The 20521-nt window shown below is 36.0% G+C and overlaps 1 protein-coding gene across 1 annotated transcript in view; it reads left to right on the top strand.

The window, feature by feature from the left end:
• Positions 1–2249: 2249 nt before the first annotated feature.
• The window catches only part of LOC136042958 (craniofacial development protein 2-like), a gene marked incomplete at its 5' end in the record, with an annotated part of 28122 nt that continues 9850 nt past the window's right edge, over positions 2250–20521 (top strand). The window contains one exon of the mRNA XM_065727860.1: positions 2250–2318. Within this exon, the coding sequence (XP_065583932.1) occupies positions 2250–2318 (69 nt within the window). The remainder of the gene's footprint in view (positions 2319–20521) is intronic.

A 20521-nucleotide genomic window follows, 5' to 3' on the forward strand; every position in this document is an offset into this window, starting at 1 on the left:
AAAATCTAATAACTAAAAAAAAAATGAAAAAAATAAAAAAAGGCAAAAACTACAAAAAAAATAAAAACTAATAAAAAAACTAAAAAAGCTAAAAAACTAAAAAAAAAACTAAAAAAAACTAAAAAAAGGTAAAAAACTAAAAAAACTAAAAACTAAAAAAGAAAAAAACTAAAAAAAAGGAAATAGCGGTTTTGCGTTCTTTAGCCGCAGTTCATGTGATTCCCCGGCACGCTTTCTATTCTTACTTTCTCTATCAGCTGCAAGCCTGTTTTCTTGTGTATATAAATATACAACATTCTCCACTGTTCTATTGTCTGTGGGACAGCGGAATCCCACAGTCTGGGGACTGTCTGTGGGACTGTGTGTCTGTGTTATATTTTCCCTTTTTTTTCTTTTTAGTTTTTTTTTTTGGTTTTTACCTTTTTTTAGTTTTTTCAGTTTTTTTTCTTTTTAGTTTTTTTTGCAGTTTTTACCTTTTTAGTTTTTTTTTATTTTTATTTTTATTTTTTTTAGTTTTGTTTTTCTCCTTTATTTTTCAGTTTTTTTTCTTTTTTCTTTTTTTTTCTTTTTTTTTCTTTTTTAGTTTTTAAGTTTTTTAGCTTTTTAGGTTTTTTTTATTTTATGGTTTTTTTCTTTTTTGTTTTTTGTAGTTTTTACCTTTTTTTAGTTTTTTTTTTAGTTTTTAGTTTTTTTTTTGTTTTTACCTAGCCAAGGTTTGAACCTACAACCTCTCGGACCTAGAACCTGGAACATCCCGCGTTACCAACTCAGCTACATCGGCTTGTATACTTTCGCTTTTGAATTGGTATATGATGAAATAATTCAGACGTCATATGCGGACAGACAGACAGACAGACATAACACACAAACAACTTATTTTTATATATATAGAAGATATATATATATGTATATATATATATATATATATATATATATATATATATATATATATATATATATATTTATATATATATATATATATATACTAGCTGTTGGGGTGGCGCTTCGCGCCACCCCAACACCTATTTGGTGAGGCGCTACGCGCCCCCCCAAGCCCCCCCGCGCGCGTAAGTCGATACGCGCCATTGTAGTTGTGTCCCTGTGTCCCACCTGTGAATATAGATAGATTTATATATGTGTTTCAAACTACGTAAAAATTGCGAATATACAACATTTTTGGCTTTCCCACTACTGGAAGCTTTCCGTTTCCAATTGCCAGCAATTGATCTGAAAATGTTTGACCAGAATCATCGTTTTGCAATCGGACACGCATATTTGTAGTTAATTTTAATATTTTTACGTGTGCCCATAAATTAGAATTTTTCAGGCAAGCATTCATTTCGTCTGCAGGAGTTAAACTACGTAAAAATTGCGAATATACAACATTCTTGGCTTTCCCATTGTCTGTGCATATACAAAGCCGTATGCACTAATAATGACGTCATATGCAAACGCTCTTTTTACAAACAAACAAACATGCATACACACAACTCGTTTTTATATCGCCTCTATTAGGCTTTCCATTGTTTTTTTTACGGCAAGTTGCGTGCCATTGCAAAGCTTTGGTGGGTTGATATTTCTTAAAAGTATTATTGGTACGCCTATTTTTAGTTGTAGCACGTGTGGTGGAAACCCTGAAAGATATATGGAATTTAAAAATTCAGATAGATAATTAACCGCTTCATTTGGTTCCAAAACTGTGTCGACTGACTTGCAAAGGACTGCCTGGTCTCGAATCTTGGTCAAAACAATATTGTTGATTTCGTGGACGTCTATATTTTTGGGTGCGAGAATCGCTCTTTCACTTAGCCATTTATTATTTTTATAATTTTTTAGAATATTCGGAAATACTTCTTCAATCAATTCATTTTTGGACGTCACTAAACTACAGAAATCAGCAGGTAGTTGTATACGTCCTGAAATTGAGTCTATCGTATCATAAATGTCTTTTTGTTCCGACGTTAACTTGTAAATGTTATTTTGTACATACGACAATAGATCACTCGTACTGTAACTTTGTTCACGATCCAATTCTACACATGTCGAAACAGCAGCGATACGGTTAGGTGAAGGCATTCCCAAATCCTGAAGAGGTTTGTTTGCCATACGTACGCACAAATCTTCTATAATAACTAAAGTGTTATAAATTTCTGATGTAAAATTAAAAGTCATTTCTGACGTCTCTAACTGTTTTCGATGGAGTATATCTTCGGACATTTTTGACTTATATTTTTCCCATAACTCTGTAGGAGCTGATGGAGAGCAAGAGTACGAATTTGACTTGGGGTTATCTTTGAATCGTGGTATCTTTGAAGATGGTAGGTTGGCCGTAAACCCACTGGTTATCTACTTCGATGGTGGTACCGTTGCCATTGTAGGTTTTTCAGTCATTTTACAATTAGAAATTTCTCTTTCAACGGTCTTCTTACAATTAAAAATTTGTCTTTGAACGATATTCTTAAATACCTGTGTCCTGGTCTCTCCAATAAATTCAGAGCTTGGCATGCACTACGGTAAGTGTCATGTATAGTACCGTTTACAGTTCTCAAATACTCAAAGGATGTCGGACCGGGTACATTCACCAAAAGCAGGCGTAGAAAGAAGCATTCATGTTGATTGGGGTGAACGGTGTAGAGTCTTCCTATCGTGGTATCTTTGAAGATGGTAGGTTGGCCGTAAACCCACTGGTTATCTACTTCGATGGTGGTACCGTTGCCATTGTAGGTTTTTCAGTCATTTTACAATTAGAAATTTCTCTTTCAACGGTCTTCTTACAATTAAAAATTTGTCTTTGAACGATATTCTTAAATACCTGTGTCCTGGTCGTCATTTATATTCCCTGTGTCCCGGTCGTCATTTGTGTCCCGGTATCCCAGTCTGTAATTTCTCTTTTTCTTTTTTCAGTTTTCTTTTTCTTCTTTATTTTTCAGCTTCACTATGAAATACATATCGCCGAACCTTTGTTTTTTTAACTAAAATCTGGTAGTCATTGATGACCTTATCCAAGTCAAAATCCCAAACCCAATCATCATCGCTATCATTTTCAGTTTTAATATGTTTTGACTCTCGCTGTCCAGGTGGATCTTCATCTAACTGCACGGTTTTGCGTTCTTTAGCCTCAAGCCTGTTTCCTTGCTGTTCTTTTGATTCCTCGGCACGCTTTCTTTTCTGACTTTCTCTATCAGCAGCAAGTTTTTTGGCATAGACTCTTTGAGCATCATCATCAGTCATTGTAAACATAAACATTAATAGAATTCTACGCGAACATATGTCTTATATAACTTGAATGACGTCACCTTCAAAGCAAAAATGATGGCAACTAATTTCATGACGTCAGCCGAAACATGACGTCACCTGATCCACGATCCACAGATCCACAGACAGCTTATTTTTATATAGATAGATAGATATCTATCTATCTATCTTCTATATATATAAAAATAAGTTGTTTGTCTGTCTGTGGATCAGGTGACGTCATGTTTCTGTGTTGACTGACGTCATGAAATTAGTTGTCGTCATTTTTGCTTTGACGGTGACGTCATTAACGGTATTCAAGACATTTGTTCACGGAAAAATGTTTAATTGTATATAAGAATGTTGTATATTCGCATGTTTTACGTAGTTAAAAACATTTATTTATATCTATCTCTATTCACAGGTGGGACACAGGGACACAACTACAATGGCGCGTAACTAATATGGCGCGTAACGACTTACGCGCGCGGGGGGGCTTGGGGGGCGCAAAGTGCCCCACCAACAAGGTGTTGGGGTGGCGCGAAGCACCACCCCAACAGCTAGTATATATATAAAAATAAGTTGTCTGTGTGTATGTGTGTCGAGTGACGGCACTGTCCGCATATGACCTCTGAATTATTTCATCACATACCAATTCAAAAACGCATGTATTCAAGCCGAAGTAGCTCAGTTATATAACTACCTGTGTTGGCGCAGTGGGTTTGACCTTAGCGTGGTAATACAGGACCCAGAGATCGAACCATGCTGCAGGAATGCACTACAGGGCCGTAGCAGGGACCTTAGTAGTCAAGAAGCGTCGTTAATCCGATACAAATACAAATACAGTAGCTCAGTTGGTAAAGCGTTATGTTCCAGGTTCTAGGTCCGAGAGGTTCCAGGTTCAAACCTTAGCTTTAGCATTAATACAAAAGAAGAAAAAAACGAAAAAAAGATAAAAACTACAAAAAAAACTAAAAGGAAAATACTAAAAAAAAACTAAAAAAGCTAAAAAACAAAAAAAAACTAAAAAAAGGGTAAAAAACTAAAAACTAAAAAACTAAAAAAAAAAAAACAAAAAAAAGATATAAATGACGACCGGGACACAGGGACACATCATTAGAATAATGAGGTATAGATCTGAATACGGATTGTTTTTCCCATGGACAATTATATGTTGCATGTTCAAGAGTCAGTAAACCTGACAATCTATTTATATGCACAGACAATGGGACAGCGAAGAATGTTGTATATTCGCATGTTTTACGTAGTTAAAAACATATATTTATATCTATCTCTATTCACAGGTGGGACACAGGGACACAACTACAATGGCGCGTAACTAATATGGCGCGTAACGACTTACGCGCGCGGGGGGGCTTGGGGGGGCGCGAAGCGCCCCACCAACTAGGTGTTGGGGTGGTGCAAAGCGCCACCCCAACAGCTAGTATATATATATCTATATATATAAAAATAAGTTGTCTGTGGATGGATGGATGGATGGATGTGTGGATGGATGTGTCAGGTGACGTCACCTGAAAAAACTGGATTAGGTGACGTCAAAACTGAAAAAACTAAAAAAAGGCAAAAACTACAAAAAAAACTAAAAACTAATAAAAAAAATAAAAAAGCTAAAAAACTAAAAAAACTATAAAGGTAAAAACCAATAAAAAACTAAAAAAAAAACTGAAAAAACTAAAAAAAGGCAAAAACTACAAAAAAAAACTAAAAACTAATAAAAAAAGTAAAAAAGCTAAAAAACTAAAAAAACTAAAAAAACTAAAAAAAGGTAAAAAACTAAAAAAAATAAAAAATAAAAAAAAACTAAAAAAAAGGAAAAAACTGAAAAATAAGCTAAAATAAAGGTAAAAACCAATAAAAAACTAAAAAAAAAAAGGAAAAAACTAATAAATGACGACACTCAAAGAGAAAGCGACCAGGACAAAAAACTAAAAAAAAAGGCAAAAACTACAAAAAAACTAAAAACTAATAAAAAAAATAAAAAAGCTAAAAAACTAAAAAAACTAAAAAAAGGTAAAAAACTAAAAAAACTAAAAACTAAAAAAAAACTAAAAAAGGTAAAAACTAAAAGAACTAAAAAAGAAAAAAATAAATGACGACACTCAAAGAGAAAGCGACCAGGACAAAAGGAATGTTCGATTAGCAATCAACAAAGCACCGGGACACAGGGAGTATAAATGACGACCAGGACACAAGTAAAAAAAAAAATTAACAAAACTAAAAAGAAGGTAAAAACTACAAAAAAACTAAAAAGAAAAAAAAACTAAAAACTAATAAAAAAACTAAAAAATCTAAAAATCTAAATAAACTAAAAAAGAAAAAAAAGGAAAAAAATAAAGGAGAAAAACAAAACTAAAAAACGAATGCATATACAGACCGGTACACCGGGATACAAATGACGACCGGGACACAGGGAATATAAATAACGACCGGGACACAGGGACACAACTACAACGGGGACACCGGGGGAAACAGGGGGATATAAATGACGACCGGGACAAAAAAACTAAAAAGAAATAAAAACTAAAAACTAATAAAAAAAACTAAAAAATCTAAAAATCTAAATAAGCTAAAAAAGAAAAAAAAAGGAAAAAAATAAAGGAGAAAAACAAAACTAAAAAACGAATGTATATACAGACCGGGACACCGGGATACAAATGATGACCGGGACCCGGGACACAGGGAATATAAATGACGACCGGGACACAGGGACACAACTACAACGGGGACACCGGGGGAAACAGGGGGATAACCTGACAATCTATTTATATGCAAAGACAATGGGACAGCAAAGAATGTTGTATATTCGCAAGTTTTACGTAGTTAAAACCATATATATATATATATATATATCTATATTCACAGGTGGGACATAGGGACACAACTACAATGGCGCGTAACTATTATGGCGCGTAACGACTTACGCGCGCGGGGGGGCTTGGGGGGGGGCGCGAAGCGCCCCCACCAACTAGGTGTTGGGGTGGCGCGAAGCGCCACCCCAACAGCTAGTAATATATATATATATATATTAAACCTCAAAATTTGGGGTTCTGTTTTAAGGTTTTCGAATTTTGTTACTCTATTGTCAAAATATATTTAAATATTTGTGCAATTCCCAGTTTTTTTTTTAGTTTTTTCTTTTTTTAATTTTTTAGCTTTTTTTAGTTTTTTTTTCTTTTTAGTTTTTTATCTTTTTTATTTTTTTACATTTTTTCTTTTTAGTTTTTTCTTAGTTTTTTACTATTTTTCTTTTTTTGAATTACTTTAATCTATTGTCAAAATATTTTGAAATATCTATGCAATTTCCAGTTTTTACATTCTAGTTTGTTTTCTTTTATATATATAGAAGATATAATCTGGCGTAACAGACAAAGTGTTACAGACATAACAGACAGACAACTTATTTTTATATAGATAAGTTATATAAAAATAAGTTATTTGTGTGTTATGTCTGTTATACTATGTCTGTTACGCAAGACATATGATGTCTGGAAAATAAAGTAGAAAAAGAAAACAAACTAAAATGTAAAAACTGGGAATTGCATAAATATTTCGAAATATTTTGACAATAGATTAAAGTAATTCGAAAACCTTAAAACAGATACTTAAAATTTGAGGTTTATTATAAATTGTTGAGCTTTAGCAAGCTTAGCACGTAAAGAGGAATTTTTAGTATAGATCTTAAAATGACAGAAGAAACAGCCGAAGAAGCTACTCAGATAGTTAATTAAAAGAGATATTTAATTAGTTAATATACTGCGCAATAGTTAATTAACTGCGCGGTTTTGCGTTTTTTAGCCGCAAGCGTTTTGGCATTAACCCTTTGAGCAGATTCCTCGGCTGTTTCTTCTGCTATTGTAGGATTTATACTAAAATTTCTCTTTGAATTAACTATTTGGGCATATTCCTCGGCTGTTTCTTCTGTCATTTTCAGATCTATACTAAAAATTCCTCTTCACGTGCCTAGCTTGCTAAAGGTCTTTTTGGGTTTTCGAATTACTTTAATCTATTGTCAAAATATTTCGAAATATTTATGCAATTCCCAGTTTTTACATTTTAGTTTGTTTTCTTTTTCTTCTTTATTTTTCAGACGTTATATGCATACCCTCAGTGTAACAGACATAACATACATACAACTTATTTATATATATATATATAGAAAACTAGCTGTTGGGGTTGCTCTTCGTGCCAACCCAACATTTAAGATATTTATAGACATTCGTATTTAAGACATTCATTCACGGAAAAAAGTTTAATTGTAAAATGACTGAAGAACCTACAATTGCAACAGCCGAGGAAGCTGCTCAAAGAGTCTATGCCAAAAAACTTGCTGCTGATAGAGAAAGTAAGAAAAGAAAGCGTGGCGAGGAATCACAAGAACAGCAAGAAAGGAGGTTTGCGGCTGATAGAGAAAGTAAGAAAAGAAAGCGTGCCGAGGAATCACAAGAACAGCAAGAAAACAGGCTTGCGGCTAAAAAACGCAAAACCGCGCAGTTAGATGAAAATCCACCTGGACAGCGAGAGCAAAAACATATCAAAACTGAAAATGATAGCGATGATGATTGGGTTTGGGATTTTGACTTGGATAAGGTCATCAATGCCTACCAGATTTAAGTTAAAAAAAAAAACAAAGAATTGGCGATATATACTTCATAGTGACGCTGAAAAATAAAGAAGAAAAAGAAAACTGAAAAAAGAAAAAAGGTAAAAAACTGAAAAAAACTAAAAAGAAAAAACACTCAAAGAGAAATTACAGACCGAGACGCAAATGATGACCAAGACAGAGGAAATATGAATGACGACCGGGAACCTCAAAGAGAAATTACAGACTGGGACACAAATCAAAACCGGGACACAGGGATTATTATTGACAACCGGGACACAGGGACACAACTACAACGGGGACGCCGGGGGCACAGGAGGGATATATAAATGACGACCAGGACACAGGGATTGTTCGAAGAAAAATTACAGACCGGGACTACGGGACACAAATGACGACCGGGACACCGAGACACAGGGAATATAAATGACGACCGGGATACTCAAAGAGAAATTACAAACTAGGACACCGGGACACAAATGACGACCGGGACACAGGGAATATAAATGACGACCGGGACACAGGGACACATCATTAGAATAATGAGGTATAGATCTGAATACGGATTGTTTTTCCCATGGACAATTATATGTTGCATGTTCAAGAGTCAGTAAACCTGACAATCTATTTATATGCACAGACAATGGGACAGCGAAAAATGTTGTATATTCGCATGTTTTAGGTAGTTACAAACATATATTTATATCTATCTCTATTCACAGGTGGGACACAGGGACAGAACTACAATGTCGAGTAACTAATATGGCGCGTAACGACTTACGCGTGTGGGGGGGCTTGGGGGGAGGGGCTCGAAGCACCCACTAACTAGGTATTGGGGTGGCGCGAAGTACCACCCCAATAGCTCTAGATATATAAAAATAAGTTGTCTGTGTGTGTGTTTGTGTCGAGTGACGTCATGTTTGTGTGTTGACTGACGTCATGTTTTTTGATTGACGAAATTACACATCGAGACATCGGGACACAAATGACGACCGAGACATCTATATATATCATGAAAAGAGAAATCACCAATGCTACAGCACAAAAAAAAAAAAAAAAAAAAAAAAAAAAAAAAAAAAAAAAAAAAAGAAGACAGAAGGAGAAAAGGAAGACTGTTTTCCTAAATTAGTCATTAATATAGACCAGCACTTGAATGAGGCCTTAACCCTACTCATCCATACAATCACATAGGTCAAACAGTATAGCCACACACAATCAAAAAATAAGTTGTCTGGGTGTCTGTGTGTCGATTGACGTCATGTTTTTTGTGTCGACTGACGTCATGTTTGTTGATTGACAAAATTACACACTGGGACATCGGGACACAAATGACGACCAGGACATAGGGAATATAAATTACGACCGGGACATTCAAAGAGAAAGCGACCGGGACAAAAGGAATGTTTGATTAGCAATCACCATCAACAAAGCACCGGGATACAAATGACGACCGGGACACAGGGAAACAACAACAACGGGACGCTGGGGGGCACGAATGTGTCCCGGTCGTCATTTGTGTCCCGGTGTCCCTTTTTGTAATTTCCCTTTGAGCGTCCCGGTCGTCATTTATATTCCCTGTGTCCTGGTGTCCTGGTCGTCATTTGCGTCCCGGTCTGTAATTACTATTCGAACAATCCCTGTGTCCCGGTCACGGTCGTCATTTATATTCCCTGTGTCCCGGTCGTCATTTTTGTCCCGATCGTCATTTGTGTTCCGGTGTCCCTGTCTGTAATTTCTCTTTGAGCGTCCTGGTCGTCATTTATATTCCCTGTGGCCAGGTCGTCATTTTTTCCTGTTCGTCATTTGTGTTCCGGTGTCCCGGTCTGTAATTTCTCTTTGAGTGTCCCGGTCGGCATTTATATTCCCTATGTCTCGGTGTCCCGGTTGTCATTTGTGTCCCGATGTCTCGGTCTGTAATTTCGTCAGTCGACAAAAACGACGTCAGCCGACACATAAAACATGACTTCACTCGACACACTGACACAGAGACAACTTATCTATATATATATAAATAATTTGTCTGTGTGTTTGTGTGTCGAGTGACGTCATGTTTGTGTTTCGACTGACGTCATGTTTGTCGACTGACGTAATTATAAGGATTGAGCTCTATGCGTCATGAAGTTGTTTTTCGACTGACGTCATGTTTGTCAACTGATGAAATTACATACCGGGACACCTGGACACAAATGACGACCGGGACACAGGGAATATAAATGACGACCAGGAACCTCAAAGAGAAATTACAGACTGGGACGCCCGGACACAAATCACGACTGGGACACATGGAATATAAATGACGACCGGGACACAGGGACACAACTACAACGGAGACGCCGGGGACACAGGCGGGATATATAAATGACGACCAGGACACAGGGATTGTTCGAATAGAAATTACAGACCGGGACACCAGTACACAAATGACGACCAGGACACCGGGACACAGGGAATATAAATGACGACCGGGACACTCAAAGAAAAATTACGAACTGGGACACCGGGACACAAATGACGACCGGGACACAGGGAATATAAATGACGACAAGGATACATCATTAGAATAATGAGGTATAGATCTGAATACGGATTGCTGTTCCCATGGACAATTATATGTTGCATGTTCAAGAGTCAGTAAACCTGACAATCTGTTTATATGCAATATATATATATATATAGATATATATATATCTATATATATAAAAATAAGTTGTCTGTCTGTGTGTCTGTCTGTCAGGTGACGTCATGTTTCTGTGTCGACTGACGTCATGAAGTTAGTTGTCGTCATTTTTGCTATGACGGTGACTTCATTAAAGATATTTAATCATGAAGTTAGTTGTCGTCATTTTTGCTATGACGGTGACGTCATTAAAGATATTTAAGACATATATGTTCACGTAGAAATCTATTAATGTTTAAGTTTAAAATTACTGATGATCTTACAATGGCAAAAGCCGATGAAGATGCTCAAAGAGTCTATGCCAAAAAACTTGCTGCTAATAGAGAAAGTCAGAAAAGAAAGCGTGCCGAGGAATCAAAGAACAGCAAGGAAACAGGCTTGAGGCTGATAGAGAAAGAAAGAACAGAAAGCGTACCGAGGAATCAAAAGAACAGCAAGGAAACAGTCTTGAGGCTAATAGAGAAAGAAAGAACAGAAAGAGTGCCGAGGAACTACCAGAGCAACGCGAAAGCAGACTTGCTGCTAAAAGAGAAAGTGAAAAAAGAAGGCGTGCCGAGGAATCACAAAAACAGCAAGAAATCAGGCTTGCTGCTGATAGAGAAAGTAAGAAAAGAAAGCTTGCCGAGGAATCAGAGCAACCTGAAAGTTATCGCCTGGCATTCAGGTACAGCCCAGTCGATGATTATAGCTTGAGTAGATGTGTTCAAATCGGGACAATGTCTAAAATTTGTCCCTATTGCAAGGTCCGTGAAATTCAATAGTGAAACAATGGGAATGTCTTGCGCCTCAGGAAAAGTTAAACTTTCTCTATTGGCTGCACCACCAGAGCCATTGAAGACTTTCCTTACTGGAACTACGTCAGAATCTAAGCGTTTTTTGTCAAAAATCAGAAAATACAACTCATGTTTCCAAATGACGTCGTTTGGAGCCCAATCGAAAATCGATCAATTTATGTCTACTTTCATAAGTAAAAGGGCAAATTTATCATAGAGCAGGGTCCCTTCTACCATTCTCAGGCGAGAATCATAGATTTTTACAATTGTACTTAATCAGTGATAGAAATTTTGAATTGAATCCGCGTTGCGAAATTTCTCCCGACGTTGAAAGGACAATCGTTTCCCAATTGCAACATCTTTTCCACGAAAATAATAATTTAGTGCGTCTGTTCAAAACAGCCATCGATTTGATGCCTACTGATACGCATAAAATTGTTATTTCTGCTGAAAAAACGCCTCCTGGCCAACATGTGCGTAGATACAATGCTCCAACTATCGACGAAGTGGCAATCGTTATGGTCGGTGATCAGTTTTTGCCTCGAGATATTATTCTTCATAAGCGAAACGCTCAGTTGTTAAGAATTGCTGAAACTCATCGATGCTACGATGCCCTACAATATCCTATCATTTTTTGGGATGGAGCCGACGGCTAACACTTTAATATTAAATTGATGAATCCAGCCACTAACAAAGGAATGAATAAGAAATGCAGTGCAATGCAGTATTATTCCTATAGACTCATGATTCGGCAGGATGAAGAAAATTATATTTTAAAATGCCGTGAATTATTTCAACAATTTGTCGTTGATATGTATGCTAAAATTGAATCAGAACGTTTGCTATATATCCGCCTGAATCAGACCAAGCTCCGCTCTGAACAATACATTCATTTGCGAGATGCAGTTATAAATGACGGTAATACCACAAACGTTGGAAGATTAACAATTTTACCTTCGTCATATGCTGGCAGTCCCCGTCATATGCATGAATATGCTCAAGATGCTATTGCGTATGTTCGTCTCTATGGTCGTCCAGATTTATTTATTACATTTACATGTAATCAATCTTGGGACGAGATACTGCAGCTTTTACTTCAAGGACAATCGGCGGTTCATAGGCATGACATTACGGCCCGTGTCTTCCGGCAAAAGTTGAAATCACTGATAAACTACATAGTAAAACTTGAAGTGTTTGGGTCAGTGCGATGCTGGATGTACTCAGCGGAATGGCAAAAACGAGGTTTGCCATACGCACATATACTAATCTGGCTACATAAAAAAATTACTTCGAACGAAATTGATGATGTGATTTCCGCTGAAATACCTGATAAAAATGTCGATAAGGGGTTACACGATATTATTGTAAAAAATATGATACATGGACCTTGCGGTGCACTGAACGAAAATTCACCATGCATGGCCAAAGGAAGGTGCACAAAGCAATATCCTCGACTTTTAGCATCAAACACAATTACTGGCAATGATGGTTACCCACAATATAGAAGAAGATCTACTGAAGATGGCGGTAAAACAGCAATAATAAAGAAGCGCAACAGTACCACCATCGAAGTAGATAACCAGTGGGTTGTTCCATATTCCCCATTATTATCAAAAACATTTAATGCACACATAAACGTTGAATACTGTAACTCCGTAAAGGCAATCAAATACATATGTAAATACGTCAACAAAGGCAGTGACATGGCAGTTTTTGGCTTGCAGCCCGAAATCAAAGATTTCGACGAAATCGTACAATATCAGGCTGGAAGATACATAAGCAGTAATGAAGCTGTTTGGCGAATTCTTTCATTTCCGATACATGAACGTAGTCCAGCTGTTGTTCACTTAGCAGTACATTTACAGAATGGTCAACGTGTTTATTTCACGGACACCAACGTGCAACAAAGAGCCCTGAATCCACCGGATACAACATTAACAGCTTTTTTTTCGCTTTGCAAAAATGATTCTTTTGCAAAAAAACTGCTGTATACTGAAGTGCCTTCGTATTACACGTGGAATACTAAAAATAAAGTATTTGAACGTCAAAAACAGGGTAAATCAGTCGACGGCCAACCTACCATCTTCAAAGATACCACGATAGGAAGACTCTACACCGTTCACCCCAATCAACATGAATGCTTCTTTCTACGCCTGCTTTTGGTGAATGTACCCGGTCCGATATCCTTTGAGTATTTGAGAACTGTAAACGGTACTATACATGACACTTACCGTAGTGCATGCCAAGCTCTGAATTTATTGGAGGTCAAAATTATTTATTATAATTAAAAAATGTCCGAAGATATACTCCATCGAAAACAGTTAGAGACGTCAGATATGACTTTTGATTTTATATCAGAAATTTATAACTACACTTTAGTTATTATAGAAGATTTGTGCGTACGTATGGCAAACAAACCTCTTCAGGATTTGGGAATGCCTTCACCTAACCGTATCGCTGCTGTTTCGACGTGTGTAGAATTGGATCTTGAACAAAGTTACAGTACGAGTGATCTATTGTCGTATGTACAAAATAAAATTTCCAAGTTAACGTCGGAACAAAAAGACATTTATGATACGATAATGCATTGTGTCGATAACAACGTTGGAGAAATTTTCTTTTTGGATGCGCCAGGAGGTACTGGTAAAACGTTTGTGATAAAACTGATTCTGGCATCAATTCGATCAAAAATTGATATAGCGTTGGCAATTGCGTCGTCTGGAATAGCCGCAACATTGCTGCCTGGTGGAAGAACTGCTCATTCCGCTTTGAAATTGCCTCTGAATTTGCATTATACAGAAACTCCCACTTGCAATATTTCCAAATCATCTGGGATGGGTAAAGTATTGCAGCAATGCAAACTTATTATTTGGGATGAGTGCACAATGGCACACAAAAAATCGCTCGAGGCACTGGATCAATGCTTGAAAGATTTGAGAGGGAAGTCGAAACCCTTTGGCAGCACATTAATATTGCTTGCGGGAGATTTCAGGCAAACATTACCTATAATACCTAGATCAACACCTGCAGACGAAATGAATGCTTGCCTGAAAAATTCTAATTTATGTGCACACATAAAAATATTAAAATTAACTACAAATACGCGTGTCCGATTGCAAAACGATGACTCTGGTCAAAAATTTTCAGATCAATTGCTGGCAATTGGAAACGGAAAGCTCCCAGTAGACTCAATTTCAGGACGTATACAACTACCTGCTGATTTCTGTAATTTAGTGACGTCCAAATATGAATTGATTGAAAAAGTATTTCCGAATATTCTAAAAAATTATAAAAATAATACATGGCTAAGTGAAAGAGCGATTCTCGCACCCAAAAATATAGACGTCAACGAAATCAACAATATTGTTTTGACCAAGATTCGAGACCAGGCAGTCCTTTACAAAACAGTCGACACAGTTTTAGAACCAAATGAAGCGGTTAATTATCCATCTGAATTTTTAAATTCCATAGATCTTTCAGGGTTTCCACCACACGTGCTAGAACTAAAAATAGGCGTACCAATAATACTTTTAAGAAATATCAACCCACCAAAGCTTTGCAATGGCACGCGACTTGCCGTAAAAAAAACAATGGAAAACCTAATAGAGGCCAAAATCTTGACAGGGCCTTTTGAGGGTGAGGCTGTTCTTATTCCTCGCATTCCCATGATTCCAACGGATCTGCCTTTTCAATTTAAAAGACTGCAATTCCAAATTCGATTAGCATTTGCAATCACCATTAACAAAGCTCAAGGTCAATCATTAGAAAAATGTGGTATAGATCTTAATACTGATTGTTTTTCCCATGGACAATTGTACGTTGCATGTTCAAGGGTCGGTAAACCTGACAATCTATTTATATGCAGCGACAATTGGACAGCGAAGAATGTTGTATATTCGCAAGTTTTACGCAGTTAATTTGTATTGTATCTATCTATCTATCTATCTATATAAAAACGAGTTCTGTGTATGCATGTTTGTTTGTTTGTAAAAAGAGCGTTTGCATATGACGTCATTATTAGTACATACGGCTTTGTATATGCACAGACAATGGGAAAGCCAAGAATGTTGTATATTCGCAATTTTTACGTAGTTTGAAACACATATATAAATCTATCTATATTCACAGGTGGGACACAGGGACTCAACTACAATGGCGCGTAACTAATATGAAGCGTAACGACATACGCGCGCGGGGGGGCTTTTGGGGGCGCGAAGCTCCCCACCAACTAGGTGTTGGGGTGGTGCGAAGCGCCACCCCAACAGCTAGTATATATATATATATATATATATATATATATATATATATATATATATATATATATATATATATATATATATATATATATATATATATATATATATATATATATATATATCACAGGTGGGACACAGGGACACAACTACAATGGCGCGTAACGACTTAGGCACGCGGGGGGGGGGGGCTTGGAGGGCGCGAAGCGCCCCAAACTAGGTGTTGGGGTGGCTTCGCGCCACCCCAACAGCTAGTTTTTATATTATAGAAGATAAATAACATGTAACGGTAAAAATAGTGTAACATATGGCTGGACAGATACTACATTTTTATATAGATAGATAGATACTAACTGGTACTAGGTGGCTTCACCACCTGACCCCAGCTGCCGGCACGCCAAAGGATTGTATATATGGATTTTTATTGTCCCTTGTATTCTAACTTCAGACAATTCGCTGTCTTTTCATATTGCAGTTTTTTCAAATATATATGATCATAAAAGCAAATACAATTTATAACAATAATTTCTACTAAGCTTCAAACTTTGGGTTTTCTTTTTTAAGATTTTGGAATTGTTTTAATCCATTGTCAAAATATTACTCTTTGAAAATTTTAATATAATTTAATAAGATCCCAGTTTTCATGGTACGAATCTTGATACTTAAATTTTTTAAAGTATAATGATAGTTTAAATATAACAGATTTTATATATATAGATTGCCTAAAGAGGACCAGTGGCGGTTGTAGTCTTCTTTGTATCCAGGTCAGAATCTTGATCTGAACCCGATGACACATTCACATTGCTCCTTTAGAGTAATGATCTGGTCTTTGTTTATTTATTTATTTTATCAATTCTTTAGATGTCTTTTATCTCTAATCGATTAAAATACTTTTTCTTTCTCGGCTGAGCAGGAAATTTCGCAGTAAAAAACTAACCGTGTAAGCCTGTAAACTGTTGCCGTCTTTTTGTGTGATAGGCTTCATTTTCACATAGAAAGTCGTTGCAACAGACCAGGCTTCTTGTAATTTTAAAGTTAAAATAAAAATCAAGGGCTTTCAACCTTAAATTCGTTTCATTCTCTGTAAAATTTTTGTTTATGCTTTTTTTTCTCCTTGCATTTCACATTTTAAAAGAAAAAGAGCCCTTAACATTTTTGAACTAGTCATGTTTTTTGCTCATCCTATGCAAAGTGAAATTACTCCTCATCCCAGCTCTTCTGATGCTTGTGAAGTCTCCTTGTGAAGTCACTTCTCAACCAAGAACATTCAGCCTGAGGCAACAAACAAGAAAATAAATTAAAACATTTTATTTTATCTATCTAAATAAAGATTGGACAGCTTGTATAAGCAAAATTTTAATATTTCGTATTCTTAAAGCTTATCATCTGCCTAATACTTCTTGTTTCTAGACTCTGGAACTACTTAAAGAACCTTGATAAAAAGGTTGATTCAGCAAAGGTTGAAACTCACGTAGTAATTAACGTTTTTCTGCCAAACAATTATAACAACAAACAGTCTGATTTATGATTTGTGTCTGCCTGCTAGCCTTTAGGCAGGTTTCTTAAAAAAGTTGCCTCTAAATCTGTTATCATTTGCGAAGATTTAAATGTAGATATAACAAACAAAATGTCTCCCAATTACAAATCTTTCGGGGCTGCGCTTTTCTCTAATAATATGGATGGCCTAAGAACGGTAAATTTTCATATACTGGGCCAATTTCCTCAACTTTCAACTTAGAACATGTTGTTGCTTCGTTTGGTAGTCACGAGGTCAAAGTTTTAAAAGAAGGATTCTACTCCGATCGACTCACTATCTGTATTTCCTTTTACTCATCCCCACTCATGACTCAAAATATAGTATCAAATTGGTTTTTCTATCGATTTTTTTAATTTGAAGCATGTTCTTCATTACTACAGCTCCAGCAAGCAGTAAAGGAAAATCAATCTTCAAAAAATATTTCTAGTTCCACCTTTATTCTATCAGGTAGTGTCTTTGAAGTAACAGATGTTCCAAATGATTCTCCAGGTTTGACAATAAAAAAGAAACCAGTATCAAAAACTAGCCCATTCAACACTTAAAATCAATTATGTAAAATTGCTATTGCAACTACTACCATTGGTCACGACTTCCAAAACAGAAAGGTAGCTGAATATAATACGGGCTAGTAAGATGGCTACCGCAAGTGTATGACGAAAAAACCTCTAAATAATAGTTATAGTACGGTCATTCATAAGCCAACTAAGATATCAAGCAACAAAGCGCATGATTTGGCTAAATGGACATCGTATACTCAGAGGTGCAAATAAGAATTATAGATATTTTTTTCAGTTCATAATAAACTTCAAAACATAACTAACCAAAATAAAACAATTTTCCCATCCTGTGTATCTCCGTGAGTCCATATTTAAAATAAGGAGATTAAAATTATTTTCCACCCACATGATGTGAAGCAACGGACTCCATCAGCACCTTGCAATGGCCGTTGAATTCGGTAAATCTAGTGAGCCAAAAAGGCAGAGCGACTGATCTATCACAGTACGTCATCTGAATGGTTTGCTCTGGCACTTTAAAGCGTAGCTGACTCAAACGGATCAACTGTAGATATGTAACATACAAATGAACAGTAGTTTATCCCCTAGGGGGCAAACAGAACGGCAAAATAATTTTTTTTTTTAAATTATTATAAAAGAATGACAATTACTCATTCTTAATTAAAACTTACCCTAGTCTCAAAATTTGACATACACTGACAATTATGAATTTTCTAATTCAGGTTGCCTTGGCATATAACAAATAGCACACCTTTCCTAGAATAAACTACCGAATTTTTTTTCTGGGAAAAAAATGCTAAAAATCACTTAGATATCTAAAAAAACGCCATCCCGCACCATATGCCACCTAATGACATCTAGATTTGCCAGGTAAATTCCATGTATTGATTATGCGAATTATACTTGTACTTTTATTTGGTTTTTACTATATATAAGACTGAAAATGAACTAACGCTTATGCGAAAGGGCGAAATAGTTAACCACTTAAAAACATTTTCTTTAATCTTATCTATACCTTTCACTCTAGCAAAGTAGTTTATATAACCATAAAAGGTTACCCTTTTGTTTAATATAACCCTAATCCATAGTATACATTTCTACACAAGAAAAATAAGTTTTACCTAACAGCTATTATGACGAGCTTTCCTAGAAATAATTTGATTCTGAAAAGCAGTTTTTTCATTGGCTTCTTATTAATCTTCGAAGCCGTACCGAAAACAGGCGATACACCGCTGCCAACTACCGGTGGTGTACCACCGCCCAGTTAAACTTCTTGGCTTAAGGGCCACGAAACAAAGATCTTAGACAGCGGTATTTGGGGGAGGGGGCACATTTTAAGAAGTGGGATGAACTTAAAAATACAAGAATAGGCAAATGAAAAATAAAGGATATTAATAGAAAAATCGTTGGAAATTTTATATTTCACGATGACGGAGAAAGGAGATGCCCACCCTATCAACTACATAAAGTAAGAAGTGCTCAAAAAGTTTTATTTTCAAAGGTGGAGGTTAGGGGTTTGTAGATTGTATTTATTTCAAAATCTGTTCCACATTCTGCCAATCTCCCTAAAACTGAAATATTTTTTTAAATATTTATGCATAACTTTACCACCACCCCCTCCTTTGAAAAAAGAAGTACTTGAGCTCTGGCTCTGTGAAAAACTGCATTGTAACTATGTTTTGATAAATATTTAGTTGGTATTTTAGCTAGGTTCGGTTACATTTTACTTGCAATCCCACTATGCTTAACCCTCCCCAATGCCCAAACACACAGTCAAAATTATGTATATCTTAGCTATATCCCAAGCGTCTCAGTTGTTTCAACCCCGTACCTGTAGACCTAAATCTTAGAGTGTGTACTGGCTAACAGATAAGCACCATTATTTTGGTCACATTGGTCAATCATCCAAAATATGTAAAATCTAAAATATCAGGGGCAGGATAGTGCTGTCAAAATGAAGCACCATATGTCTTTTCTTTTTCAGCCACTTTATATAGAAGGGGAGGAGCTCTCGAACTTCAATTGGCTAGGCTTCGGCATTCTTACTGAGGATGACCCTGTAAGTTGGCTTTATTTATTAATCATTTAATCTAAATTGAAGTGCTCAAAGGCTCTCTGGCAATCAAATTTCACTAAAACCAAGATTCAGCTTATAATACTTTTAAAATGGGTTGAATCCTATCCATCTGAAACCAAACTGATTTCTTTTCGACAAGTATTGATGTTTTTGTATAAGGTTTTAAAGTTGCAGCTTAGAAAAGTGTAAGGTATGATTTACGTGTGTTCATCCATTCAATATCAAATCTTATTTTCTCATTGATTATGAACTCTAGAGTGGGGTTACTTGAGGATTTTAAAACACATATCTGCTTAAAGCAGAATCAAAAGAAACACACGAAATATTAGAATTTATAATGGTGATATCATCCTTATGCTGTTGTAAGCGTTTCTCTAATTTCTGGTGAGTTTAACTCACTAGAATTCCTCGCGTGTAAGTAATATTTTCACTTGGTCGAAAACTGTACTACTCTGACTGGCTGTTTAAACTTTATGTGGGTTCCAAGTTCCAACAGCTAGAAATTTAAAACCTCATTTTATACGTATGGAATATGACACCCTCCAAACATTAGGTATAATATTGACAAACTTGAAACTTGAGTAGGGTGTCTATGGGCCATTCAAATACCAAGAAAATAGGCGTGACGTAAATAATGACGAAGACCACACTGCCTTTACATAATACAAATACGGAAGAAAGAATAATGAGGGCTTTTTCCCAAAACAGTGAACGAATCTAACCTATTTGAATATTTGGGCCCTATATCTAAGGGCCCTCTTCAGTAAAGAAAATAATAGACAATAAAACACTTACAATAAAAGTTCTCGGTTAAAAATCCATTTTTTTAAATAG

Source organism: Artemia franciscana, unplaced genomic scaffold, assembly GCF_032884065.1.
Source record: "Artemia franciscana unplaced genomic scaffold, ASM3288406v1 Scaffold_2535, whole genome shotgun sequence".
Lineage (NCBI taxonomy): Eukaryota > Metazoa > Arthropoda > Branchiopoda > Anostraca > Artemiidae > Artemia > Artemia franciscana.